General features: G+C 32.7%; 4 protein-coding genes, 1 long non-coding RNA gene and 1 pseudogene across 10 annotated transcripts; 2 read left to right on the plus strand and 4 right to left on the minus strand.

The window, feature by feature from the left end:
- Positions 1-3181: 3181 nt before the first annotated feature.
- On the minus strand, positions 3182-5587 carry AT4G22545 (annotated as a pseudogene). Of its 4 annotated transcripts, none has more exons than one of them (4): positions 5279-5484; positions 4985-5114; positions 3858-4841; positions 3182-3518 (listed from the first exon to the last, which is right to left on the minus strand). The 4 variants fall into 4 exon arrangements; another variant differs by having other exon boundaries at positions 3182-3990; positions 4102-4853; positions 4985-5107; positions 5279-5476; another variant differs by having other exon boundaries at positions 3282-3518; positions 4730-4853; positions 5279-5587.
- Positions 5588-5681: 94 nt separating this feature from the next.
- On the minus strand, positions 5682-6754 carry LPPbeta (Phosphatidic acid phosphatase (PAP2) family protein). Its single transcript, NM_118381.4, has one exon. It carries the CDS (start codon positions 6627-6629, stop codon positions 5988-5990), a length of 642 nt encoding a protein of 213 aa, NP_193986.1. The 5' UTR covers positions 6630-6754; the 3' UTR covers positions 5682-5987.
- Positions 6755-7812: 1058 nt separating this feature from the next.
- Positions 7813-8821, plus strand: AT4G22560 (sulfated surface-like glycoprotein). The gene has a single exon (NM_118382.3). The coding sequence runs from the start codon at positions 7911-7913 to the stop codon at positions 8703-8705; it is 795 nt and encodes a 264-aa protein (NP_193987.1). The 5' UTR covers positions 7813-7910; the 3' UTR covers positions 8706-8821.
- Positions 8822-9798: 977 nt separating this feature from the next.
- APT3 (adenine phosphoribosyl transferase 3) lies at positions 9799-13266 on the minus strand. 2 transcript variants are annotated; one of them, NM_118383.4, is made up of 6 exons: positions 12899-13266; positions 12455-12565; positions 10597-10689; positions 10380-10529; positions 10216-10274; positions 9799-10096 (listed from the first exon to the last, which is right to left on the minus strand). In NM_118383.4, the coding sequence occupies exons 1-6, from the start codon at positions 12981-12983 to the stop codon at positions 10043-10045; spliced, it is 552 nt and encodes a 183-aa protein (NP_193988.1). In that variant the 5' UTR covers positions 12984-13266; the 3' UTR covers positions 9799-10042. The 2 variants fall into 2 exon arrangements, with proteins under 2 accessions (NP_193988.1, NP_001329095.1); NM_001341554.1 differs by having other exon boundaries at positions 10380-10689.
- Positions 13267-16830: 3564 nt separating this feature from the next.
- Positions 16831-18541, minus strand: AT4G22580 (Exostosin family protein). Its single transcript, NM_118384.5, has one exon. It carries the CDS (start codon positions 18420-18422, stop codon positions 17115-17117), a length of 1308 nt encoding a protein of 435 aa, NP_193989.1. The 5' UTR covers positions 18423-18541; the 3' UTR covers positions 16831-17114.
- Positions 18542-19463: 922 nt separating this feature from the next.
- AT4G07090 lies at positions 19464-19911 on the plus strand. The gene has a single exon (NR_142091.1). It is a non-coding gene; the product is annotated as an other RNA (long non-coding RNA).
- The last annotated feature ends 1180 nt before the right edge of the window (positions 19912-21091 follow it).

The raw sequence follows: 21091 nt of genomic DNA on the forward strand, positions 1-21091 counted from the left end.
TTTTGCGACTAGTAGAAACTTTAACGTACGAAAATCTACATAAAATTTCCTAACTTCTAAATTACGATATTATATTTTAATGAACTCCTAAAGTATGTAGGGGCCAGGACATAAATTATGGTATCTTAGAGCACCTCCAATATATACGATTCATATAGTTTTTAAAAAAACAAAAAGTATTAATATTTTACTTTCATATAAAAAAAAAAAAAAAACGTATAAAAATATTATTATTTTAATTATATGTGTTTCTCCTAAAACAAATTACCGCTGCAGTTGGTCATAGATATCACAAACATTTATCATCTCTGCACGACTCTTCCTACTCTACTAATTAAGATACATGCCTATGAATTGTTATTAGGTACTCCTAACTTTCATAAATCTGATATGTCATATTTGGAAGTGCAAAAGAATGTAGCTAGAGTTGTACATTTTAGTAAATGGATGTGGTAATAAGACTAATCTTCAATTTTTATATCAGTTCTATGATTTTTGTAGTAACAAAATTACATTTTTATATTAACGAACTATTTAGACAGTTTAACGTTTCAGTTCTTTTGATGTACGAATGTAAATAGAGAAAATTAAGTAGGAATCAACGTCACGTTAATATTGAATCATTGATATGAAGCTTTCTTTTGGGAGAGGTGCTTTTTCCATGGAAAGTGATGGACTCGATTTAATGTGGGAATCCACATACAGTATATATATGTATATGTGGTAATTAGTTGCCATGTGCATTATCCTAACCAAAATGACAAAAGGCTATAATTTGATTGCATTAGACTTTGCTATGTGATGCATTAGCATATAATAACATTTATTTATATTAATTTTGGTGGTAAGTTGATCTGTCGTTTATTCTAAATGTGTTAAACACAATATTTTGTCATCACAATGCAATATGTTTTTATAAGATCCAATTATATAATTAATCAAAAAATATAAAATTAGAAAAAATTATATAATTAATAATATGTGCATATGTTAAATGGTCCAAACAATGTTTAGAAAGATGAAATTTTATAATCTTCGAACTAACAAAACTACTAAAAATAGAGTTAAAGACATTAAATTTTCCAAACCAAGGAAATAACAATAATATATATCCTCTTAACTTTTTTGATGTGAAGGTTAAGATATTTTTAATTTTAAGTACTATCCAACTTTATATTAGAAGATAAATGTCTAATATATATTATTGCTTTCAATAATTGTATCCAGAAAAGCCTTTGACCAAACGTCCAACCATACTTCCATCTAATTGCCAAACTATGTTGGAAAATAACGGTGATCTATAAGAATTAGGACCCCATCTTAACGACTAAAATGAAATGTGTAAATATCACCTTGAATTTATAATTTTTGAGAAACGAAAAGCTTAAGCCTTAAACAATTTAGAAAAACATTAAATCTAACAAAGTTCATAATTTATGATAAAAACAAAATACTCTAGTTTCGATAATTTTTCAACGATAATTAATAAAATCTGAAATAAAATGTCTGACTTGTATATTATATATTAAAAATGTGAAAATATGTTAGTTTCACATTAAATGACCATCACTTAGGCAAAATTATCATTTCACTATAAAAATTTCAACAAAATAAAAACACTTCAGAAAGACAAATGTTTACTTATGGTAGTTATGCATAAAGCGAAAAACTGCTAATTTTTACTGAACATATATTATAAAAGTAAATTTGTTAGGTACTTTAAAAGTCTAATAACAAAATGTATAACTTAAAATCGTCATAGACATGCAAGCTCACATCCGTTAACTCGTATTTGGTTTCTCATTTATTATGAGAATTGGAGGAAACTTTTTAGTAAGACCTAGCTACATAATAACTGTATATGAAAATATATTGTATGATGTAAGTGAAGTCCAAAGCAAGACATGGAATGACTAAAGTGTCATAGAATTTGAATCTGAAAAAAAAAAAAAAAGGAATCCAATGAAGAGTATATATGAATTAAAATGTGAAATTTTATGAGAAAGTTACAATGGGAGGAAGAGATTACTGAAATAAATAATAAGCAAAAACGTGGGTCAAGAGAAGAAAATGATATACAAAGAAAGCTTGCAAATCAAATCCATGTTTCATAAGTACTCAACATTACACACTCATCCACCCCCACTCAATTATCTAATAAAAATTCAATAACCTCCAAGTTGTGAACAGCATATTGTTGCAATAATATACACATAATTGTTTTCAAAATAGTTTATTATTCTTTTTAAATCATGCGCGTTATGAGTTCTTTTCTCCAATGTAATGTTCTACCATCCTATTTTCGTTGTGAATTACAACTTCCAAGATGTAATATTATATGATAGACATGAGAAATATATAATCTTATAAATAAACTACTAAAATAGTTAAGAAGTTACAACAAAGCAGTAGAGACCATTTTTATTTCTTATTTTTTTACAACTCGCGAAAGCTTCACGTGAAGCCTTTGCTTCATTTTTCATTCAAAAGTTCTTTACCTTCGTTTTAATTTTCTTAATTCACTCATGCATATAATACTACTACATTTGGGAATTGGTTATATATTAATCTTTCGCTTTCTGATATTAATCTTTTACAAGTCCATTAGTATCATGCGTAAATTGGTTATATATTATTATCACAATTAATTTTTGTATGAGTATATATATAAGCAACATCATGAAAACAGATTTACATGTTCATACAATTATACCTAATTTAAAATTTTAAAATTATTTGTCTAACGTGGGATGCTAAAATCTGCTTTTATAATGTTGCTTATTTAGTTTTTTACTATATATTTAACTTCCCAACCCTCAATAAATTAGATTGCCACTGAATGGTATATTAAAATACCAGATGAAGTATTTGAATTTGTGAACCGTTTTAATTAAATTTATTTTGTTGAAGCAACCAAAAAAAAAGAAAAGAATATGTTCAAATCGTCTACCAATTAATCCAATTTCGAATTTATTTAAGAATTTAAAAATAAACACTGTCTTTTATTACTATGTAAAACGTTAGGAGAGCAAAAAAAAGATTCTCATATTCAATGTTCACGTACGGATTGCCACTTGCGTGCCTTTGAAGAAGAAGATAAAACTGACCCATGAGTAAGAAATTGTTTTGTAGTAACCCTTTTCTTAAAAAATATGATTAACATTTCAAAAAACGATAACCTTTAAAGTTCTCCAGAGCACTTTTCTTAAGAAATACGTTACATTTTCCAATATTCAAATATGAAATTATATAATATGTACTCGAATATATTGAAGAATATGCTTTTGAATCCCAAAACTATAATTACTACATTTTCTTATTCTCCAATTAATCGACCACACTTATAGTAAAGTTCATTCATTCACAACTTATAGATGAAATATTGTTATAATTTGGCAAAGATATAACAAGAAATTAAAGTTAAAGAGAAATGTATATGTCTGTCATCTTATCTGACCTTTTTTCTGTGCATCAGGTTCTCTTTGCTATTGTAAAATCCAATCTCTCTCTCAGTGGTCCTTTATTAACAATATACACAGTTTATGAGAACACTAGTGCCATAGAAACTAGAAAGTGGAGGACAACCCACAAATACCACCAAAAAAAATAAAGACATTTCAGTTTTATGATATGTTACCAAATGTACCAGTATTTGAATCCATTTCCTGCTGTTAAAAGCTTTAAAGAAATTCGATTTAAATCTAAGAAGTAAAAAATCAACTTTCACAAAAGAATATCAGACAAAGACCCAAAAGAAAAAAAGACCAAAACAAAGTTATTTTCTTTTAGGAGTGTGCTGTTTGGTACTATCCTCTTCTATTCTTTCAGAATTTCTAAAAAAAAAAAAAAGAACTCACATGTGTGTAAATCAAATTTTCTTTTCAAACAAAAATTCTTCCTTTTTTGGGATGTTAGTGCAGGACATGATAATGATGAACTCAGAAACAGCATCAGACCCTCTCTCTCTATAGCTTCAGATCCACTTTTTACCTGAGTTAGGTCACAGTCACAGGACTTGCAAAATTTAGGGCAAAAATAAGAAACTCTAGTACAACAATAATTCACCTCAAATATGGTAACAAAGAGATGACCATACCATACCTCTTTCAACTCTCTGCCACTCTCAGATGTTAAAGAAGATTCACACTGCCACTAAGTTCCATCACCACCTCTCAACTCAAATCTCAATCCCTTTTTTTATATTATAACTGTGTGATTTTATTAGTGTTCTCTAATCACTCTCTTTTGCTAATCACAAAAACTGGTGCTCTCGTCAAAAATCTACGACGCCTCGTGCTCTAAATGGTGGTAGGGTCTGATGAGGAGACACTAACATATGAAAAGAGGGTTTGTTTGGTAGCCACAGAAAACTAAGTGTGATCATTAAGGTTGAAACAAGGTATGTCCTTGTTTGATCTACAGGAGATAACCATGTGAACTCTCATAATATAAAAGTTTTCCAATGGTGGGCATTGTTCTTCATGTACCATCCTACTCTGTGTGCCTCTACTTTTGCAGCATACATTACACCAAAGAAAACAACACATACCAATCCCATAATTCTCATAAATGATGCCTAAGAACCAATCCAACAATGACAACACTTACCAATCCCATAATTCATGACACAAACTCATAACCGGTTGGTTCTGGTATCTGGTTTATTTGGTTAACACCAAGAACCGGGAACAATATGGTGGATGGAAACATTTAAAAGAGAGATTATTACCGTGAGAAGGACATGTCAACTGAATTTTGAGATAGGGACTTTACACCTCCTTGGCCATCTAAGCTTGACTGTGTTTTCTCAGTCTAATCAACAGAGTTTTCTGCAGGAACTGCTGTAGAAACAGCTGACACATAACAAATTCTGTCAGCGATAATTGAGCAAGTTTATGATGTCACAATCAATCAATCACAATAATACACAACTTCATATGTAGAAGGTGAAAAAAGATAAATCAAGAAAGAAACAATCATGGACCTTTCTCACTCAAGCTTCAATTATAGCTGTTTTATAAATACTATCTCTCAACAAGGTAGCTCCACGAGTGTAGAAGACAGTCTCTTACAAATTGCAGATGTGGGTCCAGTTTCACAGCATCTCCTGCAACCTTAAACATTCTAAGTTACTACTGAACCTTTGATGTACTTGGATTACATGTTGAAACTAATACCTATAAATATAAACCTATGCCTAGCAGATGCATAACCTTAGAAAAAAGATGAGATTAGCAAACCAAAGGCAACATAAAGAGACAGAGATTCGAGTGAAAACCTGTAACCAAGCTTGCAAAAGTATATTCAAGGCATTGGATGAATCAATCATTTGATTCTGGCAATTTCAGCAACGGTTATCTTCTCTGACAACAAAGGACTCTATAACATAGTACAGAACATGCTGGCTACACTAAGAAAGAGAGCAAAGATATAGAAACCTAGTTACAGGTACGAAATATTCCCAAACGCAGAGGAACCACAGATATTGGCAAGCATAGCATGTTCACAGTAACGAAAAACATCTAATCAATCAGTCAAGGTCTCATTCCCAACATTCCACATGCCAGTGTTTATTCCTTATCTTTTCGAAGCTCCAAACAACGTAGAGAAGTTACATAGAAAGAACATGGTAAAAGATCTAGAAACTACAAAGTAAGGTAAGAAGATTAGTAGATTACATTCATCCACAACCACAAGTTCACTGTTTCAAACAATTAGATTGCTCACAGATGATCTCAACCTCAGGTAACAATGACATCAATGTGAAAGGTTTAGCCTTTCAGTTTTCAAGCCTAGCTCGATTACGATGCAAGTGAATAAGATCTCTCATTATTCACACTAACGATTATGTAATACAACAAGAGCCTTGTAGTGAAACAAAAGGAACAATCTTTGATTCATGAACAATACAATTCTTCTTCTCAATGTAATCGAAACAAAAATTACAGAACAATTTGTTAAAAACAACAACAATTTGGATACATTTGTTACCTCCCAAAGATCATTTCATCAAATCTCAGAAATCGAAGAGCAAAGAGAGCTTCTACAATCCCTAAAAAAGCACCAGCAGCTACATCGAGAACGTAATGTCTTCCTAAAAGAATCCTTGAAATTGCAGTCACTGTTGCCCAGATCCATACAACGACCACAACTTCTACCTTCACATCGCCATCGTTATGATCTCTGATCCATCCATCTAAGAAGGAGTAGCTTGGACCAGTCATGGAAGCTTCAGCAGCAGCAGAGAAGAAGTGAACAGATGCAGCAACGAAGAAAACGCGAGAAGCGTGACCTGAGGGGAACGAGTAGTGATCAGCTGATACAGCGGCGGACATTGAAGGGTGATTGTAAGCGGGACGAGCACGACGGAAGATTAATTTTACGATTCCGACGAAGATTAGATCGAAGAGGAGGCCGAGGAGGAAAGGGACGAGGAAAGAGCGTAATGGAGGGGAGAGGAGGAAGGAAAGGGATACGGGGAAGGAGAATCGGAAATCAGCTGAGATTTCGAGGAGGAGGAGGACAAATGGTGGGAGGAATGGTTTCGCCGCCGTGTGAATCGCGTGAGATACGGCGGCGTCCACCGCTAAGATGGGACCGATGAAAATCGTCGTCGTCGACGGAGACATAACTGTCGTAACAGATCTCTGTCAAAAACAAAACCGTCGTCGTTTAAAGGGACGGTAGTCAAAGAAAAAAAAATTAATTGTGAAGTTGAGTCTAACAAAACGACGTCGCTTTCTAAGAGAAGAACACTAATCCATTAGAAAAATATGTGCATCTTGGGCCTTTTTTATTAAGCCCATAAAGAGAAAAGATCAGTCACTTTCCTCGCTAACATAACCACCTTAGATTTTTAAGGTCCACTTCGTTTCGTAGTTATTAGTGACCAGTAAAAGCGACTAAATCTTGTTATTTTTGTTCTTGTTAGTTCATTTATACCACTTTGCCAACAAATACATGTTTTAACGTTTTAAATTTTCATCATCAATATAATATTACTATTCGTTAGCGACCACAAAACCAACCAACACAATATAATTATTGATCATTGTCGCTAGCAACTGCAAAACAAACATAACTTAATCGTTGGTTACTCTAGTTGTTGCAATCAATATCCCTAATTTGTTACTATATGCTTCATTCCGATGTTTTTCATACTTGTAAAAGTGTACAATATGACATCTTAATACAAGTTTTTTTCCTTTTTCTCTACCTTTTCTTTTGACAATAATGGGGGTGTTTTTTTAGTTTGTATGTTCAAATAAAACTTAAGAATCGGTCCTACTGATTCCCTTACCTTATTGTTACACTACAGTAAAGTTACTCGGATTCCTATTTATGATTGTCAATATCTCAATAAATAAAACCCGACACAACACTTAAATCATTCAATTCTTGATATGTTAAAAGGAAACACTGCGTCAATTTGCTTTCCTCATTAAATGTAAAGAAAATTCTTGCTTTCTTCACCTAACTTCTCTCTTATCACTCTGCCTGTTTTAATCATAAATTCATTCTTCAATAACTTTAGTTTCAAGAAAGAATAAATAAAAATCCTTATCAACAAAATCAGTCGCTTGAATACACACACACACAAAAAAAAAAATCAGATACGAATAATAAGTTTGGATTTCATAAAATATTTGTTTAGAAACTTATAATCAATCTATTATACAATTTGAGTCACCACATCAAACCAAATAAGTATCATATTTTTCTAGGTATTGATTATGTAAACCATATGGGCCAGGCCCAGGAGAAAAATTAGAGGGTAAAATCGTAATATGAATGATCATATGATAAAACGCTCGCGGGTATTTTTTTTGTTCATAACATACATATACATAACTTGTTGAAGAGAGAAAGAGAGACAAGAACAATAAAGATCCGGATCCAAGAACCCGAACATGCCAAATGGGTGGATCAAATCATTGCAATGCAAATCAAAAGCGTTCGATGATGTCTACAATTTCAACAGTAAATCACTAATGTCGTCGTCGAGTTACAATTGTAGTCGAAAGAGCTCACATTGCGTCAAAGACGTGATCGATACCCGGTTAAGCAAGAAAAACCAGAAACCCGACCCGAATCTAAGGCGTTTCAAGTCTTGTCGAACCGAAACAGAGTTACTTAACCCGCCAAACCGGACCCGACGAAGCAAATCTGCCCGAACATCAGACGCACTGACCGAGCTGCCCGATGGTCACCCGTCAAGAAACGTAGTGGAGATTATATTTCATTCAAGCTGGAGCTCCGACGAGTTTCCGGGTCGGATCGAGATGATTTTCAAAGTGGAACACGGGTCAAGGACTGTAACCCGGTTCGAGGAGTATAGAGAGGTTGTGAAGTCACGTGCGGGTTTTAACGGAGGCACGTGTGAAGAAGAGGATGCACGGTGTTTGGCTGATGGTAATGAGATGATGAGGTTTTATCCGGTTCTTGATGGGTTTAACGGTGGCGCGTGTGTTTTTGCCGGTGGGAAAGGTCAGGCTGTGTGTACGTTTTCGGGTAGTGGTGAAGCGTACGTGAGTAGTGGAGGTGGCGGAGGAAGGAAGGCGATGATGATTTGTAGAGTGATAGCGGGTCGGGTTGATGATGTAATCGGGTTCGGGTCGGACTCGGTAGCTGGTCGTGACGGCGAGTTGTTTGTCTTTGATACACGTGCGGTGTTGCCTTGTTTCTTAATCATTTTTAGATTGTAAAATATATATTTCTTCTATTCACTTTTAGACAATTTTTATATTAAATTTTGAATTATTGGATTGAAGAAAATAAAATTCATGAAAAGTAAGCAACATATGTTATGGACATCGTTGACGTTGAGAATTGAAAGAGTTCATGAGCTAGACTCATGTTCATGGGACTTGGATATATGTTCACTAAAGCTTTCTGGAGGAGTCAAACTGATATTATGGCCTCCATAACTCTTCTCGCGTGGTAGCTTACCACGTTTCAAGGCGTGAAGGGTTTGGGAGGTTAGACCAATTTGATTGGCCTCTTCAAATATGATGATGTCATGTTTAGGTGTCGCGATTTGATTACCCTGGTAAATTTAAGCTATATGTGCTTTGAAAAAATTATGTTTTCACAGTAACTTTAAAATTGTAAAGTGGTTTTTACATAATTAACTTATGTAAATATGTAGCCACTCATGTCTTAAGTTTTTACTTGGTTAAAATAGTGCAACATTTAGGTCTTTATACGCGTCGGGCCAATTTTTTACTCTATTTCTTTTTGTGGGATTGATATATATGTTTTAGTTTGACTTCAGAAAAATGTGATCGGGAAAACATAATCATGGCAAACGCAATCTGGTGGAAGACTAAATATGATGATATATAATTACGATATCAATGGAGATCCTAATCATGGTTCTTGTCTTCTTGGCCTAAGAAAATATTTTATTTGTCTCTTGTAATTATGTTTCTTAATTATATGATCAGATGATGCATGAATGTAGAACTCGGCGTAAACAAATACTAATGCTCAATGTTAATGTTTGTTCAAAGAAAGTTAGGTACATGAACATGAGAGTAATACTATCTTTTAGAGGTATTATATCGGCTAAATACTCCTTTTTCACATTTTATGGTTGAATGAAAACTAAAAGTGCCTGTCAAAATTTTGTGTGTTTTTTGGTTGTTTGCTAGTTCACATACTATGTCGATAACTTCTGTTTTTCAGACAACACTTATTCTCAAATGTATTTTGAAAATATGTAGTCCACCAACCCATAGATTCTCGAACCCATAGTGTAATGATGGGTATATACCGATAGTGTTATGATTCACATTGATCTTACCTTCGAAGTATACTCTAAAATTGATAATTGTTTAACTAATTTTAGCTGATTAGTATACCGGTAACTAGTACTGCTTTTAAACAGCAAAGAACTTTGGATTATTTGTTCCAGCTAATCCGCTAGAATTTAAATCAAAATATTGTAGAATCCAATAATAAGAAGTCTGCATAATCCGAATTTTCGGAGCATAAATTAATTAACCGAATAATTTTATCCAAATAAGTAAAGCTAAAATCATCATCGGTACTCCACAAGCATACATAGTGGCTTCCCCTTAAGTCTCTGCCTTCCCTGCAAAAAATTAAATTTCCCACCTCAAAAATATTAAATGTCACACCAATACAAAACGATCTCAATTTATTGTTTTCGAATATTACTACTGTATTGAATTAAATTCCACGACAACGAACCTTTAATTCGGGTAACTCGATCACACATGCACATTCCACAACTTCTGCTCCAACCCTCTCTAACATGGTCCAAAAACCATTCAAAAAGGGCAATAAATATCTTGTATCGGTTAGGTTGGAAATTTAAAACTCAATTGGATTTTCATATAGGTTAGGGATTTTACCGAGCAAGTTAATGGCAGCGCAGAGAGTACCACCAGTCGCGATAAGATCATCAACGACCAAAGCTCGATCGCCAGCCTCGACGGCTCCTATGTGCATCTCTAGGCGGTCATTTCCATATTCCAACTCGTATTCCTCAAATATTGTTTCACCTAGTTGGATTTAGTGTTAGTACTACTTCAAAAATAAATCATATGAAAGGTATGCAAGTATAAGAACCAGGTAGTTTCTTGGGTTTGCGCAGAGGAACAAATTTTGCTCCAATGGCTAGCGCGATCGGTGGACCGAATAGGAAACCACGAGCCTCTATTCCTGAAATGATAGCCAACGCATTGTTTCATGGTTATGTCAATTAGGGAATAAAGTCTAGTTAAGTAGCGTAAATCACAACATTTTAAAAGATTCTTTGTATGAACGTACACAATTATCAATTATGTATGTTGTTATTATTACAAGAGTCCAAATAAGAATTCACTGGTATGGAAGAAAAGCTAAAGAACGATTCTCTGTCCCAACAACGAACCCAATAGACAGATTCTAGAGCAGCACTAAAGATACGGTTTCGGTGCTACAAGTAGTAGAATTGTATTGTGTATGGGCTTAATAATATGAAGTCTATTAAATATTTTCTCTTACGCACTTTTTTTTTTGTACAACCATAAAATATATAAATTTTGTTATGTACCATGTGCTATGCACATATAAACTCTTCCTTAAACACGGGCTTTACAAAAATATCAAAAATAGAATAAACTCGTGATTCAAATGTTTTAACAACAGCTTTTCATCGAGTTTTAATGGGTTTTGGCAGATACCTATCAAGTATGGTAAATATATCAAATGAGTTTGTATGGTTTTGATGATTGGTTTTCTTTTAAATCTGTCTAGAAAAGATTCTATTAATTTGAAAAGGCAACTGAAAAAGTATACAGATTTGAAAAAGTAAAAAAGAAATGATGTACTTCACCATACTTTATCCTGCAACAGTAACAAAGTTACAAAGTCTTTGTACTTCATTACATAGAAGAAGAGAGACATACAGAAAAAGTGGGAAGAAAAGAATTGGCCAAAACAATGATGATAGAAAAAGAAAGAAAACCCAAATCAAGTTTTTTTTTGGGGCCAACTCTTTTTAAAAGGTTACATCCATCACTCAACTACTCATCTATCCAAACATTACCCACCACACATACACACACACACAAACACTTTTCACATAAGTAATAAGATCAACAATTATAAGCTTTTAAAAAGTAAAAGAATATAGAAAGCAAAAAAAAAAAACTTTTTCTTATATGATTTGGGAGGAAGAATGATCCTGGCAATCAATCTCATTCAATCACTCAGTCACAAAGAAAGATTGGGTTTCAGAGATAAGAGAGAGTCTTGTCTCAACCAAATTTTTATCGAATATATGACAATAACGAAACGATTCGATTCGAATCTTTTTTTCTACAAAGTGTACGTGTGTATATTGTTAACGTCAAACACTAAACAATACATATTTGCATATGAACTTCAAATTTGGATACATCATATTAATTGTTTTTGTACACATAAATTTATTCGTTCAATTAAAACAAGTTTTTTCAATAATCTTTATATAAATGCAAAAAAAAAAATCACAGAAAAAAACAAAGAAAATAGTTCTTTCCTTCTTTTATTAAAACAACCAATGATAACAAAGTTAAAAAAAATTTTAAAAACAAATCCAAATTATCAAGTAATTTCCATGAAAGTATAATGTACAAAATAAATCTATATTCCACTAATTACCATTTGACATTTTTTTTTAAAGACTCCACTAATTACCACACACCAACAAATCAACTATTTAGGGTTCAGAAATTAGCCTATACGGAATTTCGGTAATGGATTTTTTTTCCTATATAAAAAGAAAACTAAACGTCACTAAAAACATGACCTACCCACTTATTTCCCCGGAAAATCATCAAAACAATTAAAAAATCGAGTTCACTGAAATAAGTCGAATCTTTTGAATAGTAATCCCATCGAAATAACACTATGTATAGAAAATTAATTAACATTATGAATTGCAATGAGAGATAATATTTACCTGCAACCACTGAGATGTTCTTGTCTCTGTACCTCTCCACAAACAGATCAATTGTGTCTTTGAAGGCTTTCGGATCCAACAACACTGTTGTTATGTCTTGAAACATTATTCCTGCAATTTTAACCTTGTTTTTAGCACCCTCTCTATGTAACAAACTAACAATTCTTGTTTTTTTCAAGAAAAATCTCTGAATGTCAAATTACCACTTCATAGCAAACCAACACAGATTCAAGACCAAGACAAAACTGTAAAAAAAAATCCTTTAACCGAAATATTATTGTCGGCAAAAGATTCAGATGAAAAAATCAGCATTTTCTTAGAAAGTACTTGTTCTTTAGACAAACAACATTTTCTACGTGACGAAACAGAGTATGTAACGAAGAACACACAAAAAAAAAGCACTTCCATAATGACAATTCCAGAAGAAGGAAGAAAAAAAGTTACCTTTCTTGGGAAAATCTGGAACGACACGGATCTTAGTTTTGATTCCATGGATACGAGGATCCTCTTCTTCTTTGTTTCCCGACATTGTCGACGAAGAGAACAACAAGATGATAGATTAGTAATAATTCAAACAGAACAGAGAATGAAAATCCTCTGTTTTGCTTAAAGGGTGTCTTCTTCTTCTCTTCTCTCTCCCAAACTACTTGAACAAAAGAGAAAGAGAAAGTGAAGCAGTCATACTACTCTTACCACTATTTATATCTTTAAAAGAAAAGAAAAAAATTGGTTAGATTCTCTGTTCTTTAAAATGTAGTGTGCTTTAAAATGTGTTAAAAATCTCTCTGTACAACTGTAAAGTTCAATAAGATAATTAGTAATAAATAATAAATAAACTTCTATAAATATGTCGTCCAACAAAATCTTCCAAAATCCAAAAAGTATATAATTAGAATAGGTTTTATAAGGGGGCCATTAAAATAATTTGTATAAGTTTCATAACTTAGAATAGGTTTTATATTATTTATGATACTTTATATAAATGTTCAATACTATAACCATTATGATTTTTTTTGGTGGGTTTCATAATCTTTTGGATGATTTGCTTTTCATAGTTTATGCATGAAAATCTAATAGAGTAGTTTAAAAATTTTCAACGTATAAAAAATGTAATGGAGTAATTTAAATATTTAATCGTACAACACATTTCAAAGATCTCATATAAATTCAAATTATCAAATCGAGTAACACATAATAGTAGTTAAAAATAGAATAATATCAATTATTAAAAAACGTTAACAAAAAAAAGAGCAACATAATAAAATTTAAGATAATTTTTTTTTGATGACTAGTACAAGACATATCTAATCTATGTCTCATTAAAAGACATGATCAAAGCTGTTAAACGTGTCGTTCAAACATTGGATTATCTCGATTTTTTGTATCCCCAAATAATTCTCATGTTAATTAAAATAAATACAAAAAGCTTAAAAGAAGAAGTGTCCTCGTTAAATTATGAGAGCTATAGCATTGCAGAGAGACAAGTGGTCTGTTTCATTATCTTATCTTGTAGATTAGAAATTTAGAATAAGCTTGAACTCCTTTTTCTTTATTTGTTGTTTCAGTTTGTCCTTATAATTATTAAAAAGTAAACATGTGGTTAGAGTTTCTCCGATTATTTGGAAAGAAATAGTCAACAAACCCAAGTTGGAGAATGAATAAGTGCGATTTTAAGCTTTACAACTTTCGATAACATTTACCTTAGTAAATTCTAACTTATACTATTTGATTATATGTATTGCATGCTATGTGTTTTTACACAATATATGTAAACGACCCTGCTTTTTCGTGTATATTACCTTAACATGCAAAGGTGGGAGATAGTTCTACTTAATTATAGCTATTAAATCAACGAATCAAAAAATGTGAACCCATATCCAAACCCGGTGATAGATATTTCAACACCAAACTCGAATTAGGTTCCCGTCATTCATTTGTTATACAAAAAATACTGGCTTAAATGATTGTCTTTTTAGAAAATCAATGATATTATCGTCAAACATAAAATCTAAACTAATATCATCAACTAGTTTGAGCAAGACCAAGACCAAGACCCTCTAGATTTGGCCTAACTCTCGTATCTAAAACTCACTTTACTGCACAAAGTCCGAGTGGGATTTTGAGTGTGGCAAATCTCTGGTTATAGATTGTGTTTTTGGAACATTTTTTTATTTCTAAAAAGATAAAAAAATATTCAAAATATATGTAACGAAAACTCATAGAAAATGAAAGCGATGTTTCTTTCTTTACTATTTTAGATTTTATTTTATCTATTTTATATTTTTATGGAGCTTTTAATTAGACCTGTCCATGGCCTAGAATAAGATAAAAGTTCACCACCTTTTGAATTTTGATAGGCCACTCTTCAATTGGAATTTGCATCTTACCTATTTAACCTTCCACCGGTCTTTTCGTTTTTTATTCTGTCTATTTCTTCAATTATTGCACTAAATCGCTCAAAATCTAACTTGGGACAAAGGTGTCCAATACTTAGCGTGATTCGTCTTACATACATTTAATGGTATCTTCATAACCTAGAATCCCATTATACTACAATATATCGGTTATAGTATATAACATCAATATAATCAACAATTATATATATATATATATATATACGAGTAGCATCAACAATGTTATTGCTGCAAAAGTAGGCGAATCTCTTTTATTCCGTGTTTTAGATGATGTCTAGATTTCATATGACCACTTTTGGTAAGCATATTGTGACTCCACTTTTACTTTTGTACTAAAATGGTATATTTGTTATTTCTATTATTAAGCTAGTCTAGCTATTTACATATGTAAGAAACGAAAGATTGAAATGAACACATTAAGTTCTGAAATCGACTTTTTAGCAGTAGAAAATTGAAGTTCACAAAAAACTGATTTTGTTGCTTTTAAAATGGCCTGATATTAAAATTCTTTAGTTAAAAGCAAAAGGTAATTTGGTAAAACATCACTTTAAAATAAAAAAAATCATAACCTAACATTTAAAGGAAAAAAAACTAACAAATTTTAATACTTTTATGGACAACAAATCACTTATACATTTTCTTGTTATTTCTAGAATAAAAGGTTAAATATTATTAGCAAGTAAAATTTTTTAAAAATGTTAATTTTTGAGGAAAAAAAATCCATTAAATTATTGGAAATGAGGTTAAAGAAAATAAGGTATCGATTAATTAAAGAAGGGACAAAAAGAAAGTAGTAAAACTGATAGTAATAGATTGTGGAGTGTACTATAATCGGTCGAATCAATTGGATTTATCTCATAATATTTTGTGGACGAGTGTTAGTTGTGCTCCATTAACCATTTTTCTTCCCACTAACTCATTTTTTTTTTGCTCCTCTCCTTTTCACATCTTTAAAGTCTTTTTCCTTACCAAAAAAGTCATTTTCCTTAATATTTTTCCTGTTGTATTCCTCTGTTCTGTCAATTTCTGCCATATGATTTATTTAATTTGATAAAACAAATCAATTTCTCTGTAAAATTAATGACTAGTTAATATATTTGTCAGGTACTTGTTTTTTCTCTACGGAATCCCCATAAACTCAAGTTTATAACAGTGATAAAAAAAATTTTACAAAATAAAAACTGTAGAAAATGAAATATATGTTTATACTAGATGATATGTGATTTAAATTATTAAATAGAAGAAATTTAAAAATATACTTTTTCACACTAAAGTACTTAGACAAAACTGTAAGAAAAAATGAAAAAGATTGGCAACGTAAACGTAAACATAACAGGCCCAAATATGTGAATGGGTTCAGTGTTCGAATAGTGGATTTAGTGTTACCTAATAGTCTTCGGCTTACTTGGCTTTTACCGAAAACCTCAAGAATGTTTCATATGTTTAACAAAAATGGGTTTAAGCATAAGGACGATGACTTGGGCCTCAAATTTTGTATGCGTTTGCATTTTAAAAAAATGAATCTCTAGTCTCAAGTAATTGAACAATTCGTTCTTCTTTGCTGCTAACTCAGTCTAAACGCAAATGCACAACACACAAACCAAAAAAAAAAAAAAAAACTTTAGTTTGCACTTCATGTTGTCTCTTCATGAATGCATTTCTACATGTAGATGCATGCAAACGCAAGAAATTGATTTTTGTAATTGTCCCATGATAGATGTTGTTATTGTAATTTTTTTTTTTCATCCGGATTGAACAACCAATCATGGAGATTGGAGATTGGAGTCTGGAGAGTAATATCTTAATTTTATTAGTGTTATTGACAAAGCTATTCTGTTCCGAATATAGGAAATTTTCAAACGTGTAATACTAACTTTGATGCATTCTTAGAAACTGTATTACTTACCTAAAAGAGTCGATTTGTGGTTGTATTGAAATTCCAATGGCTCTTCTTAACAGATAAACACACAAATAAAGAAAATCTTCATAGAAGACAAGCAAAAACATTACAATAATCACTAATCATTACCATGACTTACAATGATACAAATAACCATATCATTACACAAATCTCACCTAAACCTTAACATTCATTATTAATGTAACCACTATAGTAGTATATTACTAACCAAAAAATCTCAATGAGATTTGGCAAACATGAACAATCAAAAATGAATTTTGAAGTATAACAATTTAAACAAACAACAACATAATACATACCTGTTTAAAACTGTTGTTAGTAAGAATCAAACTCTAGATATAATCCTGTCCAAAACTCCATCAATAGCAATATCAACAGCATCTTTCTTATTCATCAATCCCATTGAAGCTCCATGTCTTCTATACATAACTCTAGGCATCATCTCTATAACTCTTTCTCTCATTCTAGTAACTTCTTCTTTAGGTATACTCATCAACACATCTTGTATTCTAACTCCTCTAAACACTACATCTTCCTTCGGAATCGTAACCGAAAACTCCGCGAATTCGGACTCCGGTAAATGCCATTTGTACTGCATTTTCGCCGTTTGATCCTCGAAAAACACCGGTATACATCCGGCGATGATTCCGTCGAATGTAGCTTTCCTTGTTGGTGTATCTCCCGGTGGTTGTAAACAAAACGATGATTGTAACATCGGTCTCATGAATCTAATCGGATCATGCTCACAGATTCCGTTAGAACAATCGACGAAATCGCAGATTTTATTATCCGATTGTGTTGCGTTTATGCTAGTGCACTCTAAGCGGATACTACGACGGATGTTAGGAGAAGAGGAGGTACCACCACCGCCGGCGAATAGCATAAGAGAAGTTCGCCGTGAGCGACGGACACGACGGATCCACGATTCCAAAAACGGCAAGCTGTGTGGATGAAACGACGTCGGATAAGGAACGGCTTGTTCTTGCCACGGCCAGTAACGAGATTCGAGAGTTAACGCCGTTAGATTGAAAAACTCACGGCGTTCTAGAAACGACGTTCCCCAAATCGGAGGGTCAACGGTCAACGGCTGAGAGAAATCCCAAGCGGGTCGAGCCATAACGAGGAAATGATCATGACCGGAGCGACGAGACCAGATCTCGGGTTGATCACGGGTCAAAAACTCGAGAAGATCCGACCCGTGATCAGCGCTTGAGTTTAAATCGGGTCCGTAGAGATAACGGAGAGAATCGATGCCGGCGTAGTAAGGGAGGTAGATTGCGGAGGCGAGATTCGGGTCGGGTGTGAGACATGGATATTCGAGAATCCGACGGTGGAAAATGAGTTCGAGAAGTAACGGGTCGGTTCGATACCAGCTTCGGGTACGGGTATGGGTTTTTGGGCCGAGTCCGTGATTGGCTAAGTAAGGGCAAAGATCGTCGGTGATTGGGTAACGATTACAAGTTGAGAGAAGATCGAGATTGAATCGTGATGGGAGTGTTCGGATGTGAATCCAACGGTTGGTGCATTCTGAATCAACGGCTGAGATTTGCTGAGACTGAACCTTAGGCTCGATGAAGAAGAAGAAGAAGAAGAAGAAGATGGTCAATGTTGTGACGGTGGATTTGGAAGCCATTGTTATGGATGTTGTCGGAGTGAGAGTGGTAGTTTTTTTTCTCTCTGTTTATTAATGGTAGGAAAGTTTTTGGTAATTGCATATAGATCCTTAAATGTATATGTATATTTTAATGTTGCCTTTATTATTTATTAACAGGAATACAAACCCTGTTAAAGAGTCAAAATTGGTGAATTTGAGGCAATAACTGAACGTTGGATCTCTTCTTGGCTAAAAACATAAAAGTTGATTTTGATATCTAGTGACTAGAGAGGAGAATCTAACGGTGCTTGTGCAATTTTGAACACAATAAAGTCGGTGATCGTGTGAGTGTACTCGTGGACGCGGGGAAGATCAATCCCATTTTCCATTTGTGTGTTCAATAATTAGTTTTCCAATTCTAAAATAAGAAAACAAATTATAAAAGGACATTGGGTTTAAACTGGTATGGCTCTTTTATTTCACTTAACCGAATTGAATTTACGAAAGATATGGTTTTGGTTTCCACTAACTAAACCGATTTCATTATAAGGCCTTCTCTCCAAAAGACAGAGAAAAGATAAAACACTGATTTATGAAGACGGACTGGGTAGAAAAAGCTCATATTTAGCAAAGCAAAAAAATGGAAAATCCCAAGCTTCGGTCCATTATACATAAAACTTTTGTTAGAGATTTATCAAATATTTATTTACTGCCGTCATGGAGAAGAACATAAACCCTAATACATGGTCGGAGCTTCTTCTAGACCACCGATGTTAGCTTTTGTAGAAACTAAAAAAAGGGTCGGGGAAAACTCTTTATTATTGTGTTCTTGATTTCAATAGTATTAATACAATATATATAGAACCTAATTTAGATTTAATCTAATTAGAAATGGAAATAGATAAATATGAATAAGTAAATATTCTAAATCTTTTAATCATTATCGTAATGGATATCTAAAATATTTTTTGATATTGGTTTCACGGGCTTGGTCCGTTGTCTTACTTCCCAAGTTACTTCCATAGCCTTGTTCTCCGCTACTTCGTACTAAACAATACCGCTGATATCAAAACGATCTCGCACCTCCTTTTCTCTTCCTGGCGGAACTCGTTCGAGAAGCCATTTCTTTTCTTGGGCGATAACCATCCTTATATACTCACCAATCTCGTCTGATCCCTTATTGTTCAAGAAAATCTTGATGTCGATGTCAATCCCTCTAAGTTGGGTTTTACAGATCTTGATCATTCGTGGACTAAAACTAGGTCGTGGAAAGATCCATACGAGGCGTTGCTTAACACATTGGAAGAGATCGAGCAGGAGATGCAGTAGTCGGTCCTCTCTCTACATTATCGATTAGGTCAAGCACATATGGTTTTAGTGAGTGGGGTCGTCGGTGAGTGGATAAAGTCCAACTATGCTTAGGACGGAGGAAACCAGAAGATGGTGACGGATACAACAGCTTCGGTGGCAATGGATGAAGCAGCACAAGAAGGTATGATGGAGCTAGTGAACATGGATATGTAAAACGTTAAACACAATCATTACATTTGTTTTTTCCGTTTGCACATGACTTTTAAATTTTGATATATCGTACGTACTCTTATTTATATATATATATATATATGCATATACTATTTATTCCTTCATAAGTTCTATATATCAAACCTAGATTTTAGAAATCAAAATTCAATCCCGTCAAAAATAAATAAACACAGTAGTTTTTAATCGGAACAACAAATTGTGAGCACAAAGTAGAACCAAGTTGATGAGCGACCTATTTAAATTTTGATATATCCTACCTTTTCTTTATGCATATATTTATTCTTTCATAAAATACATTTTCAAAAATTTAAATTCAACCTCAAAACCAAATAGAAGTTTTTAATCAAAACCAACAAACTGAACCCTGAACACAAAGTAGAACGAAGTTGATAGCTAGCTAATTGAGATGTACAATCTAAGTATAATGTAAACAAAGATTTTACTAATAACTACACACTATATACTGTTGTTATCTCCTGATATATTATTTCTGTCTTATTTTATAACTCTCTTTAATCATTCTTTACACATATTTCTATTTTTTTTTTATCTATCTAACAATTTCTAAAGAACATATGTGAATGATCAAATTAATTACAGCTTTATCACAAACCAAAATAGATTCAAGCAAGACCAAGAAAACAGTATACAAAGTTCTCTAGTGATAAAACACAAACTAGAAGATATTCTTACTACACTAATCACTAATCATTACGAAGACTTAAAATTATCCAAATAATAAACCATATAGATTACAGAAATTTCCAAACCCATAATACATTCATTATTACTAATGTAACAACTAGAGTCTATATTACTAACCAAAATTGTCTCATTGTCTTCTCCATTTAAGCTTCATGTCTTCTATACACAAACTATTTAAGCATCATTTCAATCACTCTCCCTCTTTCTCATGTAATCGAGTGTTTCAACCATAATTGTCTTATTGGATAGCAAAGCTAACCCGTTTACCTGATTAATCAAAGCAAAGTTTTTGATTTTGTAATCAAATCTAAACACCATACATTAGAACGTTCTTCAACTTTTGATCTCGTAATCAAGTTTTTGATTTTGTTTACTTTCTTTTTTTTTAAACCCCAAAATTCATGAACAACTTAATTAACGTTTTATAAAACTCGCGAAATATGGTGAAAAAAAGCCAAACA

The sequence above is a fragment of the Arabidopsis thaliana genome, chromosome 4 (assembly GCF_000001735.4).
Source record: "Arabidopsis thaliana chromosome 4, partial sequence".
Lineage (NCBI taxonomy): Eukaryota > Viridiplantae > Streptophyta > Magnoliopsida > Brassicales > Brassicaceae > Arabidopsis > Arabidopsis thaliana.

Bases quoted from the DNA above. Each gene is read 5' to 3' on its own strand.
- LPPbeta (NM_118381.4), bottom strand. From the start codon at position 6,629: ATGTCTCCGTCGACGACGACGATTTTCATCGGTCCCATCTTAGCGGTG.
- AT4G22560 (NM_118382.3), top strand. From the start codon at position 7,911: ATGCCAAATGGGTGGATCAAATCATTGCAATGCAAATCAAAAGCGTTC.
- APT3 (NM_118383.4), bottom strand. From the start codon at position 12,983: ATGTCGGGAAACAAAGAAGAAGAGGATCCTCGTATCCATGGAATCAAA. The intron at 10,690-12,454 runs GTAAATATTATC...CTATCATTTCAG, and splicing joins GAACATCTCAGTGGTTGCAG to GAATAGAGGCTCGTGGTTTC. The intron at 10,097-10,215 runs GTTCGTTGTCGT...AATTTTTTGCAG, and splicing joins TCGAGTTACCCGAATTAAAG to GGAAGGCAGAGACTTAAGGG.
- AT4G22580 (NM_118384.5), bottom strand. From the start codon at position 18,422: ATGGCTTCCAAATCCACCGTCACAACATTGACCATCTTCTTCTTCTTC.